Source organism: Prionailurus bengalensis, chromosome D1, assembly GCF_016509475.1.
Source record: "Prionailurus bengalensis isolate Pbe53 chromosome D1, Fcat_Pben_1.1_paternal_pri, whole genome shotgun sequence".
Classification (NCBI taxonomy): Eukaryota; Metazoa; Chordata; class Mammalia; order Carnivora; family Felidae; genus Prionailurus; species Prionailurus bengalensis.
This window is the reverse complement of record NC_057346.1, coordinates 85,743,525-85,766,310: the sequence shown is the minus strand read 5'-3', so window position 1 is coordinate 85,766,310 and position 22,786 is coordinate 85,743,525. Positions and strand designations below refer to the sequence as shown.

At 35.9% G+C, this 22,786-nt stretch overlaps 1 protein-coding gene across 1 annotated transcript in view; it reads left to right on the top strand.

Annotated features, from left to right (window-relative positions):
* The first annotated feature begins 5,567 nt into the window (after positions 1 to 5,567).
* The window catches only part of LOC122483661 (doublecortin domain-containing protein 1-like), a 91,484-nt gene continuing 74,265 nt past the window's right edge, over positions 5,568 to 22,786 (top strand). Inside the window, exons 1-2 of the mRNA XM_043580871.1 lie at positions 5,568 to 5,687; positions 17,828 to 18,009. Coding sequence (XP_043436806.1) covers positions 5,652 to 5,687; positions 17,828 to 18,009 — 218 coding nt within the window. The 5' untranslated portion in view covers positions 5,568 to 5,651. The remainder of the gene's footprint in view (positions 5,688 to 17,827; positions 18,010 to 22,786) is intronic.

The window sequence follows — 22,786 nt, the reverse complement described above, 5'->3', positions numbered from 1 at the left end:
CAGATTAAGTCCTGTCCCAACCCCTTTGCCAAGATATTGTTTAAATTCAGTTTAGACTCTTTTATGAATAGATACCTGACCCAAGAGTATGGCTGGCTAAATATTTAAATTGCCTCTCCCTACGCCTTCCTTTGGAGTTTTCATTCTAGTCTCCTCGAAAACAATGCTGTCTGGGGCAGCATTTCTATATGCTAAGGTTTTATTAGGAAGTGCCATCCTAGGTCAGCAAAGTGGAAGGAAAATTAGAGTGTGGCAGGGATGGAGGGAAATAATGATACATACTCCTGTTCTCAGTCTTGAAGAAAGCTTTCCAGTACATCAGGGATTGCTTTTTAAAAACAGAGTTGGCTCCTATTGCAAAGTATGATCTATCTTACTCCAGAATGCCAGAGTTTACCTGTAATAAGAGTATTGGGCTTACCAGAGATTTAATACAGCATCCTCACTACTTCAGATATCTCCAGAGCCACTGAATGTACCAGGTTGTAACATCCAGGTGACAGGGAGGCTTGTACTACCACTTGGACCTGCTTCAGATTCCTGTCGTGCTGTGGACGCCTGTTGAAACTGACAGCCTTCTGGGTTATCTGGTAAAAGGATCAGAGCAGTATTTTTCAAGTGTGGTACATGATGTTTCTAAAACCCATAAGAACCCATTAGTGCTGTGTCTTTTGTTGTTGTTGCTGTAGTAAGAGGTACAAAATGCAACAAATTAACATTTATCTTAGAGGAATATCCCTACATATATCAGACTAATGGACATCTAAAAACTCCATTGATGTAGCAAACCCTTATTGCCCACCCTCTGGCAAGGAAGAGGAGACTAACAATTTGGCTACTAATATAGGAGAAAACCAAGAGAATGTGATTTCATGGAAGTTAAGGGAAATCAAGTCAAGTGAAGAAAGTGTTTTCAGGGAAAAATGACCATTTGTTAGACATTGCTGTTCAGGTGTATCTTCAGAAATGACTTTTGCCTTTTGTAATGTGAAAATCCTAATGGGCAGTTTTATTGGGGTTTCAGAGATGAAAATCTAACTGGAATTGGTCTAAGAGAAAAGAAGAGAAGAGGAAATTAGTCTTTTAAGGAACTTTCTATAAAGGAACACAATGAAATAAGGCAATAACTGAAGGTGGTTGTGGGGTGTAGAGAAGGTTCTTTTCTTTCTTTCTTTCCTTCCTTCCTTCCTTCCTTCCTTCCTTCCTTCCTTCCTTCCTTCCTTTGTTTCTTTTTATTTTTTTCTATGTCAGACCTGGCAGATATTATGCATATGGAATGACCCAGAGGGCAGGAAAATTAATAGTGCAGGGCAGAAACAAAGTCCTAGATGAGAGAGGATAAGGATCTAGGCCACAGGCCAAAGTTTTGGCCTTAGACTAGAGCCAAACAGCTCCACTCTAGCTAGTCTAGAGGGAGGGAGTCTGGAAGATTTGCTGATGGGAAGGTGAAGAAGGTCTCTTTTGAACACTTGTGTTTTGTCAGTGAAATAAGATCTCCAACAGCCCTGAGCAATGGATGACAGAGTGTGGGAGGTTTAATGAGAAGGGAATGGTGTGCTTCTCAGAGGCCTGGAGTCATAGGGCTAGAGGAAGGCAGTGGGATGCCCCAGAAGTCCTAAGGACCCACTTGAGGTTTGCGGTTGTACATTTAAAAATAGTGCTTGTCAACACTATTGGATCTGATGCTCCCTTTGTATAACAAATATTTTGTAATCCTAAAATATTATTTCACTATCCCAAAATACAATTTGTAGTTAAGATAGCCTAAGCACCAATATAATTTCCAAAGAAATGCCTGTCTAGTAACAATAACTATAGTAAAAGGAAAATAATTTAAAAATAAAAGTAATATATATTTCAATATAATTTCTCAGTACAGTGATACTAGATAACATGATTAAGTTTGCAGATTCTTGTTCCTATGCAAATACCAGCTAAATGTATGAACTATAAATGCCAAATGATACAGTTGTGTTATACTGGTGACTCAAAAGCCATGAATGTTAGTGTCATTAGTGATAGGATTTTTCCAAACGAGTAAATGACACATGAAGCATCAAAGTTACCCTCTTTGAGATATTTTTTTAAAGGTTTATTTATTTATTTTGAGAGAGACAGAGACAGCACAAGTTGGGTAGAGGCAGAGAGAGAGAGAGAGAGACCGAGAGAGACAGAGAATCCCAAACAAGCGCCACAGTGTCAGCCTGGAGCCCCATGCAGGGCTCAAATTCATGAAACCCTGAGATCATGACCTGAGCTGAAACAAAGAGTTGGACGCTTAACCGACTGAGACACTCAGGCACCCCTCCCTTTTTGAGATATTAGAGGGAGTTTCATTTCTAGAAAATTTGGTGTGTATTATAATAGAGCAAAAATACTTTATTATAAAATGTAGTTTGGTTTTAGGCACTTACAAATAGATATTGATCTAACATGAACATTCGGAGGGAAATTTGCAAGTGTAGAATGCAGGACAAACTTTCTTTGTGTAGGACTTTCCCACACTTTGAAGGACATTTGGTATTCTTGGTCCCCTGCCAGGTGAAATGACAGCAATGTCTTCCAATCATTGTGAGAACCAAAAAGTTCTTAAATTCTCAAAACTCTCTGTAATATATCCATACCACCTCCCGTTGTCATTGTTCTCTGTTGATCTATTGCGATTCCATGAATGGAATCTTTAATGTGTTTTCTCTAGCCACTGTCGACTATTAAGGTATAGGCTTTCAGTATGTAGAGAATTGGACCAGGGTTGGTTTCTATTTTTTAAAACTTGAGTACAAAAAAAGGAAGAGTAGGGCAATGAGTCAGGACAAGAGCATGACTGTAATGCTGGATCATGAATTCTAGCTCAGTATAGAGGGAAGAGTGGACTTGGTAGGGAGGTATGGAATGTGACAAGGTGATAGAAAAAATGGTTTGGAACATTTAGTAGAGTGAAGAATTTTTAGAGTGGGCTACTTAAATATGTGAACTAGAGAAAATGAGATGGTGGTGAGAAGGTGGGTTTCTTGCACTTAAAATTTTAGCAGTGGTACTGTTATTTGTAATGACTAATACTGTAGTTTAAGGCTGTATCCATGGGAAGGGTAGCTGGTGTGAGATGGAGTTAAGATTATTGGAGGCACTGAGAGGCCAGGGGGGATTGTCTACTTAGATATTTAAAAGATGTTGAATGATTACCAGAACAGAGGGGGAAAGAACAAAAGCAATCCAGGATGGTAAAATCTTTAATAAATGAGCAGGAAGGGTACAGAGGAACTGATATGAATGCAACAAGGAAGGCTAATAGGTGCTCTGGTTTATTGGAATGTGCTTCAAAGCAAAGACCTTTGGAGGAGGATGCAGGAACAATAGTCTGGAAGTGGTGACGAGGAGCAAGAAAGAGAGCTTCCACACACACCTCCAGATAATTTAGTTTTCCTTTAGCATAAGAATCAAAATTTGTTTTTTATTTTTATTTTTAAAGTTTATTTATTTATTTTGAGAGAGAGAGAGAGAGAGCGAGCACAAGCAGGGAAGGGGAGAGAGAGAGGGAGAGAGAGAATGGTTCTCAGGAATTGTGATATCATGACCTGAGTCAAAGCCAAGAGTCAGATGCTTATCTGACTGAGCCACCCTGGCTCCCCTAGAGAGATTTTCAATAGAAGCAGATCTTTAGGAGATTGCCAGGTATTCAGAAAAATAAAAATCGATGTGAACTAATTATGTGTTCCTGTCATTTTCACCAGCAACAGCAGGAGTTTACTACCTTCCGATGTTACTCATTTTCCTATAGTTCAAATATGTTGTCTAAAAGAATGAGCTTTCCGTTTCCCCTTAGACTTCATTTCAAGTGGTTGGGTATTTATTGTATGTAGCTAACATTCTGGGGGCATCAAACTAAAACATGATTTCACTGAGAAATATAACACAGGGGCTATATGCCCTGGCTTCTAAGAGCCTTCAACTTGGTTCCACCTGGTTCCATGTTGGTAAGGAACAGGTCTTTCCTGCCACCCCACCCCTCACCATCAGGCCCCAAGAATTTCCATCAATCTTATGGGAAATCTGGGCCCTTGAACATAAGATTGAGTACTGCAGTTGGTTCTGATGAGGACGGGCTATTTCAGAAAACTTTTAAGCTCAGATGACCATCACATGTGCTCAAAAAGTGTAGGTGATGGGCTGCTTCTTGTATTCTCATTCATTAATCAGTGATTTGTTATTTTAATAAATGTCCATCATTTTATTTCTAGACTCGGTATGACTTAGCTATAGTGATTATTCTCTTGACATAGTGTTAAATTTTATTGGCTAATATTGATTTAGAAATTTTACCTCTTTAAGTAAAATTGCTGTATTACTTCTTAATTACCAGTGGTGGACTGTATTATGAAGCTTATCTCTCCTTCGTGGAATAAATGAACTAGTTTTCTCTATCTTTATGATTTAAAATATTTTATATAGCATGAAAATGATCTGTTCCATGACCTGTGGAGTTATGCAAGCAAGAGCATGCTCTGTATTTTCTGTTTCAAGTCTATGAGTTTTTTTTTTTAATTTTATTTATTTCATCAGAATTTTTGCGTTTATTAAACTACACATGCATAATATATTCTTTAAGCCCTTTCTATGCTAAATATTTAGCTCAGTTTTCCTGTTTGGATTGTATTATATTAATCTAGTTTTATTTGCAAGAGATTTGCTATTTTACTTTTATTTCAAAAACTTTTTTTTGAATCATTCTACTGATGTTCTGTTTTTTAATTTATTTATTTCTATTTAAATATTATTTCCTTTCATGTATTTTCCATGGGACAATTTTATATATATGTATTAAAATAATTGACTTGAATATTTATTAGTTTTTCTCAATTTTGCTTTTAATAAAAAAGCACCTAACATCATAAGTTAACCTTGATCTCATGACCCACTATGAAATCACGACCTGAGTGGAAATCAAGACTCAGACACTTAACCAACTGAGCCATCTAGGTGCCTCTAAAATTTTTACATTGTTAGTACATGGCAAATATTACAAATGTTCCAAGAATTGTTGAGAAAGAGGTATTTTCTGTTGGTAGGCTACAATGTATATAAACAAATGGTCATACTTAACATTTATTGGTTTTATCAGTCAGATATTTAATGTCCTTATGTGTTACTCTAGAAAAACTTTCCTGGTGGTTTATAATCTGTTGGTCTTGTAATGATGTCTCTCACAATAATTGTGTTTATGTCAGTTTCTCTTTGAATGTCTCTACAAAGCTTTGCTTGATTTTTTCTGTCAGTATTATTTTGTTATTTATGTCATTGCTATTATAAAATGGTTATTTACTTTGACTTTTCTTCAAATTCCACTGTCAGTTATAACACTGCCAATGTTTCCTTATTTAAAAAAAAATTATTCTTTCATTTTAAAATGGCTTTTTTGTATGTCTCTTGTACACAGCAAATGATCAGATTTGGGTTGTTAATTCAAACTGAACTTTGCCTAGTACATAGTAAGAAGTACTCAATAAATATTTTAAAATCATATTTAATCTTACTAAATTCCTTTTTGTCTCTTATTTTGTTTTAGGTGGGCCATAAAACATGAAGGGACTAATAAACCGGGCCAGTGGAAACATTCCAGAGTTGAAAATCCTCTCTGGAACAAGCTTACCTACATGTGGCCAATTCTTCCCAGTGGCCAACTTAATAAGGTTGTATTTAGTATAAGACGTGGTTGTTAAGATTTACTTCTAGTCCCAACATGTGGTCAATTTTTCTGAAAATTTCCATGAAACTTGAATTACAGTTGTTAGGTGCAAGAGATCAATTAATTCTGTTGTTCTACCAATTCATTAGAAAGATGTGTCTGAGTCTTTCTTTATTGAAATGAATTTAGTTCATCTTGTACTCTGTCAAGTTTTTCTTTATGTATTGTGAAATTTGGCTCTTAGAAACACACATATTTGGAAATATTATTTCTCTCTCATGAATTGAAACTTTTATCATTCAGTAAAGATTCTCCCTAGCTCTAGTAAAAATCTCAATTATGCAATATTAATAGAAATTTCCCAGCTAATTATTATTTTTTTTATTTTTACTTGCTTAATATATCTTCTTTCATTTCTTTTACTTTCTATATTTGTATATTCTGTTTTAGGAAGTTCCTTGGTATACAGTTAATATGAAAACAATTATCTGACAATCTTTAAACTAAAAGATTTGGTCTTTTCTATTTTTTGTCACAACAGATATTTTTGGATTATTATTTTCTTTCTATATGTCCTGGTTTTCTTATGTTTCATTTTTTCTCCATTTTTATGTTCTTTTAGATTGACTTTTTTTTCTCATTACATTTCCCCCTAGTAGAGTTTGGAAATTATACACTCCATTTCCATTCTTTTGTGTTATTACTCTGAATGTTTAAGCTTGCATAAGTAAGGGATCAAAATCTAAAGTAAACAAATATATTTACTCTTCTCCCAAATAATTGAGAACATTAGAATACCTTAACTTCAGTCACACAATTAGTAACATATGCTATTATTGCCATGAAATTTATCTTAAAAAAATTTTTTTAGGGGAGCCTGGGTGGCTCAGTCGGTTGAGCGTCCGACTTTGGCTCAGGTCATGATCTCACAGTCTGTGAGTTTGAGCCCCGCATTGGACTCTGTGCTGACAGCTCAGAGCCTGGAGCCTGCTTTGGATTCTGTGTCTCCTTCTCTCTCTTCCCTTCCCCTATTCTGTGTCTCCTTCTCTCTCTTCCCTTCCCCTACTCATGCTCTGTCTCTCTCTCTGTCAAAAATAAATAAACATTAAAAAAAAGTTTTTTTTTAATTTTTTTTAACATTTATTCATTTTTGAGAGACAGAGCATGAGGGGAGGGGCAGAGAGAGAGGGAGACACAGATTCCAAAGCAGTCTCCAGGCTCTGAGCTGTCAGCACAGCTCTGAGAGCTCAGAGTGCTGACAGTTCAGAGCCCGATGCAGGGCTCAAACCCATGAGCCCTGAGATCATGGCCTGAGCTGAAGTTGGACGCTTAACTGACTGAGCCACCTAGACTTCCCTGAAATTTATCTTTTTAAAAATTTCCCCAAAATTTTAAATTCTTATATGTAGCAAATATTTATTTAGATTTAGCCCCATTCCTTCCCCCTCTTTATTGTTATAATTCCTTCTTCTATCTCAGTCCTTCCACCTGTGATTACTTTTCTTCTATCTAGCATACCCTTCTTTAAGTTATTGGTAACAAACTCTTTTCGTTTTTACTTATCTGAAAATGTCTTTCTTTTGCCCTCCTTTATATAAGGTATTTTCACTTAGTGAATGGAAGATGTCATCACTGACTTCTACCTTCCATTGTTGTTACTGAGCAGCCATCTATCTTTCTAAATGTTAATCCCTTGAAGGTAATCTTTCCTCTGGCTACTTTTAGTATCTTTCCTTTTCTTTGATATTTTTCAGCTTCACCACAAAATTTCTAAGGGAGGATTGCTTTTTATTTTTCCTGCTTGGGGTTCTTGAATCTGTGGATTCGTACCGTGCATCATTCCTGGAAATTTATCACCCATTGTCAAATAGTCTCTGTCCTATATCCCTTCATTCCATTCTTTACAGAAAACCCTGATTAGGTGTGAGCTAGAGCTTCTGATTTTGACCTCCATGCCTCCTAATCTCTCTTTTGTATTTCTCATGTCTTTGTCTCTTTATGGTACATTTTTGCATTGTGTTTTTAGGCATTTTTCTTTCAGATAATTAATTTTCTCTTCATGTTTATCTCATGTATTTTAAACTACAAGTGAGGATCAACCTGTGTGGTATGAATTCTCAGTGAAGGTTATTTTTCTCTTCTACACAGAGAAAATGTTTGAAATAATCTATTTTACTTGCAGCCACCTGGAGGGTATCATTTCTGGTTTGCCTTTTCAATGATACTTAACTCATCGTGACTCTTGTTTTATGAGGGGAGAGAGTTTTCTGTTAGACTTCCCACTTTGGGTAGGCCTTGATATTTGTCTCTTGTGTCCTTCCCCTGCAAGACAATGGAAGGGTGTGTCAAATTCATTGGGGTGTGTCAAATTTCCTAAAAATAAAATCCAGTTTCAGCATTTTGTTTACCTCTCTGGGTCCCTAGTATATTTTGCTTTATCCTCATGTCATTGATACACTCTAAAGATTTTTAGAACTATATTCTCTTGAATTTTTTAGTTGTTTTGTCATGCTTTCTGATTTCAATCAAGTTTTCTCTTTCCCTTAAGTCACAGTTTCCTATGCCTCCTCACTGATTAAATGAGTCTCAGCACTTTAGGAAAAAGACAGATGGAGTCTGAAGCCAAGAAGTCATTTACTTAGGCCCCAAAGATATTCTTATATTTAGACGTTCTTATATTTAGTAGTGAAGCAGCAGTCTAGATATGAGTTTTGTTAAGTGGGAAAGAAGTTCTTCCAAATACCAGAGGCTGTGGGTTGGGCAGCCTTAGTCAGTGACTAGGTAAACTATGTGTCTAAGACTCGTGTTTGCAGCACTAGTGAGAGCCAACATGGAGCCGAGGGCAGAGAGGTGGCACAGAGAGACCAATGAGCCCAGAATAAGCCAAGGAAAAAAACTGTGAATTGTACCAACTCACCAATTCTAGATTTTTCTCCAGAGGTTCAGGAAAAACAGAGGCTAAAACCCAGAGAGGAGACAGGATAACATACCCTTCAACTGATGGTGTTCAGATGCCAGCAGGTTGTCCAGTGGCCAAAGAGCACAAGAGGCCAATACACAGACGCCTCTGAGGATCAAGGCTGCGTACTCACCTGTAGACCATGGACCCCTATCCCAATGGTATACAGTTTATAGAATTTTCATCTACCTGAAACCACACTGAGGAAGGGGAAGGGAAGGGTATATCTCTGAAAGGAAACAACAGTTCTGGTAAAAATTTGAAACTTCAGTTTGGTTGAATATGTATAGAAAGGACACAGCTAAAAACAAAAACCAAAAAAGCTGTTTTAAACTGGCAGAAATTGGAACACCTCTAATTGGAATATCAAGCTTCCTACCACCCAGTGGGGTGGGAGGTGAACAGAGATGCCTCACAAGGAAGTGTTCTTTTGTAGGAAAAGAGAGAAAATTATAATATTTTCAAATTTCACAGCTATTGTGCCTACATCTTTAACTTCAGTATATAAGTAAAATAATTCAGTTAATTAATTAATTGATTTAAATGATGCATGGTAATTATATTAGGAAACCTAAGTTAACCCCGTTCCTTTAAAATTTACCATTAAAAAATGCATTTTTGTGAATGGTCTGAGAGTTGACAGCTACATGCTCTTAGGAATAAAAATGGACTACTGAAAAGTTCTCTAGCCATTCAAATAGAATAATAGCATTTGGGTGGAGAGATAAGACTGTACCCCAACAAAACTCTGGTCCTCACTGATAAACCAAAAGGAAAGGACTAAGGCATTAAATTAGCTAAAATAAGACAAATTGACCGTGTATTTCAAAATGACTCAGCCTAAGAGTACTCTTAGTTCTTGCAATGTTTGAGAAAGAGAAGAAAACACTTACCAGGCAGGGAACTTTAAAAGTTCTTACTCAAATTAAATATAATCTGTTTTATATGGAGGAGTTCGAACTCACAAACTCATGAACTGTGAGATCATGACCTCAGCTGAAGTCAGACACTTAACCAACTGAGCCACCCATGCACCTCAGGATATCAGTACTCTTAAGATATGTTAAAACCTATCTATAAAATTATTCTGTGACTAAATTCACTGGAATAATTTATCGGAACCCAAGCTATTTTCTTATCCCTTGGGAAAAAAGTTGTAAATTGAGAAGTTGTATTTTTAAACACTTAAAGGTAAGGAGCAATGGATTTTCATATTCAAGGATGAAATTGTTGGAAAAGTGAGATTAAAGAGACTTAAGATTTTGGAATGGGCCACTGGATAGTGATTTTTAGATCCCAAATTATTAAAATGTAACTATTAGAAGAGCCCATTTTAAACAAAATAGTGAAAAGTAAACATTTTATTAATTTGTTAAGACATTAAAAAGGGGAAGTGTAAGAAGGCCCAGGCCAGGGAATTGAAGAATCCATTAGTTTATTATTAATAACACATAGATGAAGGAGGACCAGTATGATTAAGAAATTTAGAAAACTAGTTAAGAGTTGGACTTTCCAAAGAAGCACAGCCTCTCTCTTGTCATGAGAGAGAGGTGAAAGAGAAAAAGCAGAATTATCAGCATAAGTGAGCACCGAGACCCATCTCCTGACAATGCAGCAACAGCATGGAATATTGTGAACACAGAGAAGACCAATAAAGAAATGAATGGGAACATAAGAATTCCAATGGAGAAAATGTTGGGGAGGAAATAGCTCTCCATGCTTATTAGTTAATTATACATGTTTTGTTGTTCTTCAAGATAATATTACGTTTCTTTGGGTTGTGTTCCATGGTGTCCCATAGAGAAGACCCTTGGGCTTACTTCACTTAACTGAAAAGCAAAGGAAGCTGTCTGAAGTCAGCAATTGGTTGGTACTGTGGGGCTACAGTTGCTGTCTGTAGCAATTTAGGAGCTTAGGAACTTTTTTAAACTTTTAGTTTAATTCCAGTTAGTTAACATACAGTGTAATATTAGTGTCAGGTGTACAACATAGTGATTCAGCAATTTCACACATCACCCTGTGTGCATCATGACAAGTGCACTCCTTAATCCCCATCACCTATTACCACCCCCCCCCCACCACCCCTCTGCTGACCATCCATTTGTTTTCTATCATTAAGAGTCTGTCCCTTTTTTTTTTAACTTTTTTTTTAACGTTTATTTATTTTTGAGACAGAGAGAGACAGAGCACGAACGGGGGAGGGGCAGAGAGAGAAGGAAACACAGAATCGGAAGCAGGCTCCAGGCTCTGAGCCATCAGCCCAGAGCCCAACGTGGGGCTTGAACTCACGGACCGTGAGATCGCGACCTGAGCTGAAGTCGGACGCTTAACCGACTGAGCCACCCAGGCGCCCCAACAGTCTGTCTCTTGATTTCTCTCTCTCTCTCATTTGTTTTGTTTTTTAAATTCCACATATGAATGAATTCATATGGTATTTGTCTTTCTCTGACTGACTTATTTAGCTTAGCGTTATACTCTCTAGCTCCACCCATGTGGTTGCAAATGGCAAGATTTCATTATTTTTTATGGGTGAATAATATTCCATTATATATACATATATGTGTGTGTATACATATATATACATATATACATATGTATATATATGTATACACACACACACACACACACACACACACACATACACACACACACCACATCTTTGCTTCCCAACATCTTTTTTATCCACTCATCAATCGATGGATACTTGGCCTGCTTCCATATCTTGGCTATTTTAAATAATGCTGCTATAAACATAAGGGTTCATGTATCCCTTGGAACTGATGGGGTTTTTTTTTGTATTCTTTGGGTAAATACCCAGTACTGTGATTGCAGGATTGTAGGGTAGTTCAATTTTCAACTTTCTGAGGAATCTCCATCCTGTTTCCCAGGGTGACTGCACCAGTTTGTATTCCTACCAACAGTGCAAGAGGATTCTTTCTCTCTCCACATCCTTGCCAACACCCGTTGTTTCCTGTGTTGTTGATTTTAGCTGTTTTGACAGGCATAAGGTGATGTCTCATTGTAGTTTTGATTTGCATTTCCCTAATGATAAGTGATGATGATCATCTTTTCACGTGTCTGTTGGCCATCTGTACGTCTTCTTTGGAGAAATGTCTGTTTATGTCTTCTGCCGACTTTTGAATTGGATTATTTGGTTTTTAGGGTGTTAAGTTTTAGAAGTTCTTTGTATAGTTTGGATACTAACCCTTTATTGATATGTCATTTACAAATATCTTCTCCCATTCCATAGGTTGCCTTTCAGTTTTGTTGATTTTTTTTTCACTGTGCAGAAGCTTTTTATTTGATGTAGTCCCAATAATTATTTTTGCTTTTGTTTCTCTTGCCTCAGGAGACATTTTGAGAAAAAAATTGCTATAGCCAATGTCAGAGAAGTTACTGCCTGTGTTCTCTTCTAGGGTTTCTATGGTTTCAGGTCTCACATTTATGTCTTTAATCCATTTTGACTTCATTTTTATGTATGGTATAAGAAAGTGGTCCAGTTTCATTCTTTTGCATGTTGCCGTCCAGTTTTTTCAACACCATGTGTTAAAGAGACAGTTGTTGTCCCTTTGGATACTTTTTCCTGCTTTGTTGAGGATTAATTGACCATATAATTGAGGGTTTACTTCTGGGTTTTCTATTCTATTCCATTGATCTATGTATCTATCTTTGTGCCAGTACCATACTGTTTTGATCACTACAGCTTTGTAACATAACTTGAAGCTTGGAATTGTATACCTCCAGCTTTGCTTTTCTTTTTAAAGATTGCTCTGGCTATTTGGGATATTTTGTGGTTCCATACAAATTTTAGGAATATTTTTTTCTAGTTCTGTGAAAAATGCTATTGGTATTTTGATAGGGATTGCATTACATGTGCAGATTGCTTTAGGTAGTATAGACATTTTAGCAATATTTGTTCTTCCAATCCATAAGCATGGGATGTCTTTCCATTTCTCTGTGTCATATTCAATTTCTTTCATTACTGTTTTATAGATTTCAGAGTACAGGTCTTTCACCCATTTAGTTAGGTTTATTCCTAGGTATCTTATTATTTTGGTGCAATTGTAAATAGAATCATTTTTTTTTAATTTCTCTCTCTGATGCTTAATTATTGGTGTATAGAAATACAACTGATTTCTGTACATTGATTTTGTACCCTCTGACTTTACTGAATTTGTTTATCAGTTCTAGCGGGCTTTTTTGGTGGAGTATTTCAGGTTCTCTATCTATAGTATCATGTCACCTGCAAATAGTGGAAATCTTACTTCTTCCTTACTGATTTGGATGACTTTTATTTCTTTTTGTTGTCTAATTGCTGTGGCCAGGACTTCCAGTCAATGTGACAGTAATGAGAAGATTATTCTCCCTCATCTCTCCCATTTCATGATCATTTATGTCTAAAACTCGTGTAAATGTTGATTTGCTCTGAATTGCCTAAGATCTTTGTTGTAAAATAATTACAGGTAAGTTCTGAACTTCTTTTTTTTTTCACTTTTAGAGAGAGTCAGAGAGTGCTCACATGTGTACCTGCGCACACAAGCAAGGGAGGGGCAGAGGGAGGGAGAAAGAGAATTTTAAGCAGGCTCCACACCCAGAAGGGAGCCCATTGAGGGGCACAATCTCATGACCAGCCCTGAGATCATGACCTGAGCCAAAATCAAGAGTTGGACACTCAACCATCTGAGCTACCAGGTGCCCCAGTCCTGAATTTACTTCTTAAAGAAATTATGTAACTTCACTCTCACCATCCCTCACATTAAGTGAAATGTTTATATAATAGGAATGCCTCAAATGAAACTACACAATGAGTTTGTCATAACATATTTCTTTTCAGTAACTGTAGTAAGGGAGAACAGCCCCATGTTCCTCCATTGATGATAGATACATATCTTTATATACACCTTATAGTCTGTCCTTTGCTTTTAAATTCCATGGAGGTAAAATGCCCTCAATGAAGGTCAGGAATACAGAAAAACTTTATTAATTCAAAGTTTGTTTGTTTAGAGGGGTGATGAGTTAGCCTCATTGTATGCCATCATTATAAACATATTTACTAAACAAAATATTATATTACAATATAACGGAAAAAAGACTAAACTGAAAAGCACTCTACTCATGAGACTTTGAACATTTATTTACACTGTGTTTATCCTAATTAAATGCAATTCGTTTTATATATTCACTCATTTCGCAAATTAGAGCATTATAATAAGATACTGTTTCAGAATATTTAATTTTCACATCCTTCAGATTTTGTTTATAACATTTAAAGCACACTTTTGAACTATGTGTTTGTTCAATATATTTGCAAGATTCTAAATATTTTTCAAGAGAATATAAATTAGTAAATTTTCCTTATTATACTAGCTTTTAAAAACTGGTTTCTTTTCCATAAACTAAAGGCCATGCATTTTGGTCTGTATTATTCTCACATGCCAGCATGTCTCCCCAACACACCTGGATCTTAGACACTGCTAGGATTCTAAGGCCACATCTGTAGTGATTGTTTGAGCTTTCTGCCTGCCTATCATGCCTGCCTTTCATGCCTGCCTTTCTACCTGCCTTTGGGTATTGGTACCCATATCCCCTTTAGGAAACTTCTTCCATTAATAGTTCATGCGGATTATGGTCTCATTGCTTGGGTTCCTCAGAAAGCAGAATCTGATGCAAATGGCTTCTATGCTACTATCTCGTTAGGATGTGCGATCCCAGGGACAAGCAGGGAAGGAAGGAGAGCCATTAAGTGATGTGCTTTCAAGCTGTCTTTCAATAAGCCATTTAAACAGTGATTTTAGGAGAGTCTCTCCTGCAGGAGAAAAAAGAAAGAATTGATCCATTAACTTCCATCTCATTTGGGTCAAAGGTTTGCCCCAAGTTCACACAGCAAGAATGATGGCTCAAAAATTCAAATTCAGGAAGTCTGACTCCAGAGCCCAAGCTCTTAGCCACTTCACGAGATGCTCTTCTGAATGTTAGTGATAAGAACTAAGAAGAAAATAGAAGCAAGAATAGGGGATAGAGAATGTTGGTGGTGGTGGGGGGGGGGGGGGGAGGTGAGGCAGGACAGGATTTGGAAATTTCTGATTGCCTTGAGAAGCCTTTATTGAGGTGATACTTGAGTAATGACCTGAAGAACAAACAGCTCCCTAGGGTAAGAACATGCCAAGAAATGCAAAGAGCCTGCAATGGTGTCTTTCAGGAACAATGAGGTAAATATGGCAGCAGTATTTGTGATGGGGAGAGCAGTGGGAGATAAGGTCAGATGGGGTAGAGATCATGCAGAGTCTCGTAAGCCATTTGAAAATCTTTGACTCTTACTGAGATGGGAGGGTGTGGAACAGAGGAGTTAGAGGAGTGATGTGCTCTGACTTGAGTATAACAGGATCATTATAATAATGGAACAAAAGGGGGATAAGATGGAAGCAAGAATAAGCAGAAGAGTTTTGCAATTTGTAGGTAAGAGAAACTAGTGAACCAGTACTGTGGGAGTGGAGGTGTTTAAGAGTAGAACAGCCCTAGATATATTTTGAAAGTAGAAGCAAGTTTTGCTGAAGGATTAAGTTAAAAATAAATAAATAAATAATTAGAAAAGGCCCAATATTGGGAAATTTAGATAGACATTTTAATTAACTCATGGGATAAAGAAGAAATCATGATGAAAAATTAAAAAAGAAATACTGTATTTAAGAACCAAAACAAAATGTGTGAGATGTAGCTGAAGTGTACTTGAAGGAAATGTACAACCTTAAATACTTAAATTGAAAAAGAAGAGAGGCTAAAAATTAATGAGATAAGCTTCCAATTTGAAAAGTCAGGAATATAATAGCAAAACAAACTCAAAGAATTAGAAGGAAAGACATCGAAAGTTATAAGAGCAGAAATTGATACGATACATACAAAACAAATCAACAAAGTCAAAAATTTGTTGCTTTGATATACCTGGCCAAACTGATTAAGAAAAAATAGTAAAGGTACATAATATTAGAAATAAAGGAAAGATACTGAGAGATTAAGGAGATAATAAGAGGATAGTATAAGTAACTTAATGCTAATAAATATTATAACTTAGATAAACAGAATGGTCAACGTCCTGCACAGAAGTAACTTAGAATGGAGTCAAGAAGAAGCAAAAAGCCTGAATAATCCAATAATTGTGGGAGAAATAGAATCAATAGTTAAAATCTCCCCACCAAGAGAACACCAATACCAAGTAGATTTATTGTCAGATAAAAAAGAAGCAACACTGTCTAACTCATTTCATGAGGTTGGGATAAACTTAATACCAAAACTCGACAAAGTTAGTATAAGAAAACTACACATTAATTTCATTTATGAACATACATGCAAAAATCCTAACGTAAACACTAGCAAATTGAATTTAGTAATCTGTAAAAAAGATAAGACACTGTGACCAATTTAGATTGATCCACGAATGCAATATTAGTTTAAAATTTCAAAAAATTAGGGATGGCTGGGTGGCTCAGTCAGTTAAGCCTCTGACTTCAGTTCAGGTCATGATCTCCCAGTTAGTGAGTTCAAGCCCTGCGTCGGGCTCTGTGCTGACAGCATGTGAGCGTGGGGCCTGCTTCGGATTCTGTGTCTCTCTCTTCCCTTCCCCCATTCATGCTCTCTTTCTCTCTCAAAAATTAAATATTAAAGAAAAAAATTTTTAAATTAATTAATGTAATTAACACAGAGCCGATGAAAGGACAAATAATCATACAAACACATCTCAACAAATGCAGATAAAAAGATTTTTATATGACTCAATGGACATTCACAAAAAAAATCTTACCAAAATGGGATTGATAGGAAGTTATGCAGAGCATTAATATCCCACATAGACTTTTAGAAAACTAAGCAAGCTGATTCATAAATACATATGAAATATTAAAGGGCCAACAGAAGCCAATTTCCAAAGAATAATAACAAGGTGAGGGTAGTTGCCCTGTCAAATATCAAAACTTATCAAATATAAAGCTGTTGTAATCAAGGCAGTAGAGTCTTGTATAAGGATAGGGAAATCAACAATTGAAGAGAATAGAACACATAGAAACAGATGCACACTTAAATGGAATTGAGGTATTTTACAGGATGGTCATTGCAGATTAATGGGGGATTAATTGCTGCCAGGACAATTATTTATGCAGATAGGGAAAAAAATGAAAGAATTTAGACCTTGCCTAACAACATCATCTCTGATCATCTGTCCCCCTGTTTACTCTTCTTCCACAAAAGTTTATTTTTGTGACTAGCCATACCATCCACCCAGTTGCTCAAACTACAAACCTGGGAGAAATCCTTGCCTCTTTTTACCACCCAAATAGCATGTTCTGTTAATCCTTAAGTCTCTTACCTACACTATGCCCTGTCTTTTTACCCATCCTTTACTGCACTAACTCCAACTGAAGCTTCAGATCTGCTACACTGCATTTTTAAGGTAGGTTCTCCTCCTGTGTGGTCCCATCACACCCAGTTCTCTGTTGCGGTTGTACACACACTATTGTAATTGCCAGTTTATTTCTAGGTAAGTTTTTGAGGCCATGCTGGAAATTCCTTGAGGAAGAGTATTCTGTCTTGTGCAGTTTTATTTCCAGTGCCTCCTACTGTGCCTGGAATATAGTAAGCCATCAATCAATATTTAGAAAATGCATGAATTAATAAATAAATGAATGAACGATACAAAGTAAGTGAGTTTGGCAACTGAAACATCTGAAATTTGTCTAAGTTCTTTTGTCCTCTCATTCTGGTTTTTGGAGAGCTCTTCAAATATGTTCTTTTTGCCAAATAGATCTAGCTTAAGAGGATACTATCTCAGACTATTGTGAAACCACTCTTCGCACATTCTTCACATCGATTAAAGATACTTCACACACAAGCAAAAAGCATCCAGTTAATTAAGTTTTATCTTTTTAGAATGATGTTTCTCCGAGAAGAACTAAGTCCTCTATGCTGTGACACAACACACGTTGTACGCACATTTTTAAACTGCTCATCTTAAAATGTTTCCTCTCTAATTAAGTAAAACATCACTTGGAATTGTCTGAAACATCTTAGGTGGCCAATACATTTTCTGATGTATGAACAAAAAAATGAAAGGTATAAGTTGTGTGTTTAAATTTTTTTTATATCTAGAAATGACTCTTCTTACTTATTATCACATTCTTTGTCATTTTTTTCTGAAGGAGTTTGATTGGCCAATAGAAGGATTGCTGATTCCAAACAGTCCTCCCATGAAGAAACCCATCTGTAAGACCCCAGGGCCACCTGTCCCTGTGAGGCTGAGAGTTTTGCGGAATGGAGACAAGAATAAAAACAGAGCCATTGTTCTAATCAGTCCAGATGTCTCACCTGGACGGAAAATTCTGTAAGAACAACTTATTCATACTTCTTGTTTCTAATTTCTACAAATTTTTGTCTTCATTGTGTATGCTTTTCTGGGAGAATTCTGTGTTTTTGCTTGTTTATTTATAAAAAGCAATCTGGGTCGTATCTTTTTATTATTTCGTATACATTTATAAATAAAGATTTAACTTTTACAGACATTAATTTTTAAAGCAGTTTTAAAAAATATTTATTTTTGTGTGTGAGAGAGAGAGAAAGAGAGAGAGAATGAGTGGGGGAGGGGCAGAGAGAGAAGGGAACAGAGGATCTGAGGCTGGCCCTGCGCTGGACAACTAAGAGCCCATGAGGGGCTTGAACTCATGAACTGTGAGAACTCATGAACTTGAGCTCATGAACTTGAGCTGAAGTCAGATGCTCAACCAACTGAGCCATACAGGCACCCATGTTTATTTTTAAAAAGGGTTCTCATGTTGATATTTGGAGATGAAAATAGAGACTAAGAATTAGTTAAATTTTGTTGGGAATTTAACCCTACTGATTTAGGCTAAGCACAGGAGAGAAGAATCAGAAATGAGTAATTCTGATCAAAAAAAGTTGTAGAATCAATGTCCATTTTGAATTAGCACTTTTGTTTTATTAATGTATCTCAAAATAACTGAGTTCATAAATGGCTTCTTAAACAAAATTGTGTAATTCCTTTTTAAATTATTATTGTACATTATTATTTACATTAAGATTTCTGGCATATTTAACATACAAATATAGTTCTCAAAATATAGCTTCATATAATTTATATCTCTGCCTTAGAATACCATTTTAAAAGCTTATCATCCTAGAAAAACATTGATCTGCAATTTAGCTTATGTTAAAAGATTGGAATAAAATCTCATACAGCCAATATTTCTCCAACATTGGAGAAAAATCACCTGCTGTATTTTCATTATGTTTTATGACAAAAGAAATCTCAGACCAGTGCAAAGCTGCGATGTAAAGAATGAGTTAAATACATTGTTTCTCATATTATTAGCAGTGATTTTACCTCTTGACCTTTCTTTTGAGATGTTTAGAATATTTGAGGCTGCTGATAATCATTTAATATTACTTCCTTCACATTGATTAAATATACTTCATACACCGCTGAACAATGAGTAACATTCAGTTCGGCTGTCCACTGAACTGCCTGTAAAGATGATAAAGTAAAAAATTAATCTTCAAAGTAAAGTCAAGCCTGAAATTGAAATCTTTGACGCATACACTTCATAATTAGCTCATTCAGCTAGATGTAAAATGTGAGGGTAATGCCCTTAAAGTAGTATATGACTTTTTTTAAACATCCAAAGTTAACAAATAATTTTTGTCCCTTCCTGCGTTTATCTTTCTACACTATATCCTTCAGTGTGGCTCAAAACTATATACAGATTTTATCTTTTCACATTAATGTTTTAAAATGCGTAGTTCAATCAGGTAATCCAAACATAATTTGAGAGATTTGTTAATGTGGACTATTCCAGTGAAAGTATATGAAGCCCTCTGTTATATTCATGGAACAGCGTGCCCTAATTAATCAAGTATTCACTCTGCTCACTGCATAAATTAATTATTCCCAAATAATTAAAATACACTGGCATACACTTGACACTAACACTCTGCTAAACACACATTAGTTTTTCTTGGTCGACTCAGAAAGTTTTCTACAGGATCCTCAATAGCCTTGTTTGCCCTCAGAGCTGTATGTAAGTACTGGTTAACAAAAGGTTCAAATGGAAAGATTTTAGCTAACCTTAAGGGGCAGATGCATTGCCCAGCTCCAAGGGCACTTTTCACATTGTATTCTATATAAATGGCAACCTGGAGTTGTGCAAAGTAGAAGTCCTGCTGTACTACTTTTAATATATCCAAGCTAAATATTTTTTCTTTCAGAAGAAATAAATGCTAGTGACATATAGGGGTTCATTACTTGCATTCACTTGAAAGGAAAGATAGTTGGGCTGTTTAGTGTCTACACACAAAATCAAGCTAGCATGATGAATACAGATTCCTTTTAACCAAATCCTATCCTAGTAGCGTGCTGTCCTTTAGTTACTTAATAAATCATTCTAGACAGTTTTGAGAGGAATTTGTTGTTGCTACTTCCTTCATTTACAAAGCCAAAGGAAGGTCAAATATCATTTGTTTATTACTGAGTCCATCATTATTCTTGATGAGTAACAAGATCTTGTCAATTCATCTTGAACAGTGGCTGTCAAACTCATATAAATTAAAACCATTATGATTTCAAGGTGAATTTCATCTCTCAGAATAGTAAGTTAAACACGGAAAATTTTATAGTGTTTTTTTAAGGAATTGTAAAAAGAAAGGCTCAATGTGAAGCTATGTAATAAACTTTATATTTTTAATTTTTTTTATATTTTATGTATTTTTGGTAGACAGAGAGAGACAGAGCACAAGTGGGGGAGGGGCAGAGAGAGAAGGAGACACAGAATCCGAAGCAGGCTCCAGGCTCCAAGCTGTCAGCACAGAGCCCAACCCGGGGCTCGAACTCACAAACTGCAAGATCGTGACCTGAGCCACAGTCAGTTGCTCAACCGAATGAGCCACCCAGGCACCCCTATAAACTTTATATTTTTAGATAATTTTAATGAGTACATTGTTAGTAAGTTATGATCCCTGGACTCATTCAAGCACCTTCATACAGTGTTTAAGGGTCTTTATGATTTGTTCCTGTGTATTATTTTTCTAGCTCTGTCTGTTATCAACACTCTCTCCAATTCCCACTCTTAAATCCCTGCCACTCCCTAACACCTTCCATCTGCTTTAAAATTATAAAGGTCTTCTGGGAATGAGTTTGGATTTCATTTCTAGATGTTGACCCTAAACTTGACACTTCCCTTCCCACCCCTTAATTAGTTGTAGCTTGTTTCTCTACATTCTCCATTGCTTTGATCACCGTGGGCTTCTCCCCAACATAGCTCCTACCACTCTGTGTTGTGGTTATCTGCTTATGTTTCTACCCATGAGACAGAGAACAGGGATAATGTGTTCTTCATCCATATATCTGCTTTCTGCTATGGTCGGGTCATGGGACAGTGTGTTCTTGTCAATCAAATATTAAGCCATTTTATTCACCACATGATACAAGGCCCACAATAGGCCCTAAATTAGTGCTTATTGAATTCATTCATTTATTCATTCAGTCATCTATCTTTTTATTTATTATTAATTATATTTGATTACCATTTTTTGTGAATGAATGAATAACCATATTTGACCATATTGCTTTCATTTAATATTATATAGATATTCTAAAACTATACCAGATAGTTTTCTAACTTAAAAATTTGAATAGTTATATATATATATTTTTTTATTTTTTTTTATTTTTTTATTTTTGGGACAGAGAGAGACGGAGCATGAACGGGGGAGGGGCAGAGAGAGAGGGAGACACAGAATCGGAAACAGGCTCCAGGCTCTGAGCCATCAGCCCAGAGCCTGACGCGGGGCTCGAACTCACGGACCGCGAGATCGTGACCTGGCTGAAGTCGGACGCTTAACCGACTGCGCCACCCAGGCGCCCCATTGAATAGTTATATATTAACAATTAAGCATTTTTTTCTATGATCATTATTATTCGCTTTCCAGTTTAAAAATTTTTAGGTTTGGATTGATAACATAAATAACATATGAATAAATATATGAGTATGAACAATATAGAAATAAAACATCATAGTCAAATGAATATACTCTGTACATTTTATTTAAAATTGATAAATTCACATCTCAGAATGTTCAGCATTATTAGAAGAGGATTAAAATACTGAAAATTCATTTTCTTACATAAATTGCTCATAGTATAAATTTTTATGAAGCTTAATACTTAATTGCAATAGATTTTTTTAAGTTTATTAATTCTGAGAGAGAGAAAGAGCAAGTGTGAGGTGGGGGAGGGACAGAGAGAGAGAGAGGGAGAGAGAGAATCCCAAGCAAGCTCCTCACTGACAATGCCTCGCTTGATGCAGGGCTCAATCTCACCAACTGTGACATTATGACCTGACCCAAGATCAAGAGTTGGATGTTTACTGACTGAGCCACCCAGGTGGCCCTTTAATTGCAATAGTTTTTGAAATCCCATTTTTTAAGAAGGCATATGATTTTAGGACGAATTATGATAAATTAAAACCTAATGATCTTTTCACATATTTAAAGATGAAATGTAATTGACAATGTATACTGACATATCAGTCAAATCTTGGATCATTTGTTTCAGAAATGTTGACACTGAAAGGCAAAAGAATGTGAAAAACTACAATACTAAATATCCTGTAACAGAAACAATCCAGACTGAATTTCACCAACTTTTGGAGAGGTAAATACTTACTATCCTAAATGCAAAGGTATTTTCCATTCCAATGCCTAAATAGTTACGTAGAACACATAACACAAAATACATATGTTATCTGTATAAGAAAGCTCTTGTTAACATAATGATTCTGGAGTCTTTAATCTGTGAGATATATAAACTATGTGAGTTTATGATACTAGTGTTAGTTAATAAATTTTTGCTCCAAATTTCAAGGTCTGGCAATTTCCTTCCCCTAGCTTCTCAACTACCAATTCTGTAAATATAAATTAGTCCCACTTAAAAAAAATCACAATTGTACAGCACTTTTCTTTGGTTTCTATTTGTTTGAATTGAGGTTAGTCGTTATCTACTTTAAAACAGTTTTTAATTGTCATCAATCCATATCATATTTATGAAATGCATTGTAACTTTTCTTTTGATGAATACTTTCCTACCAAAA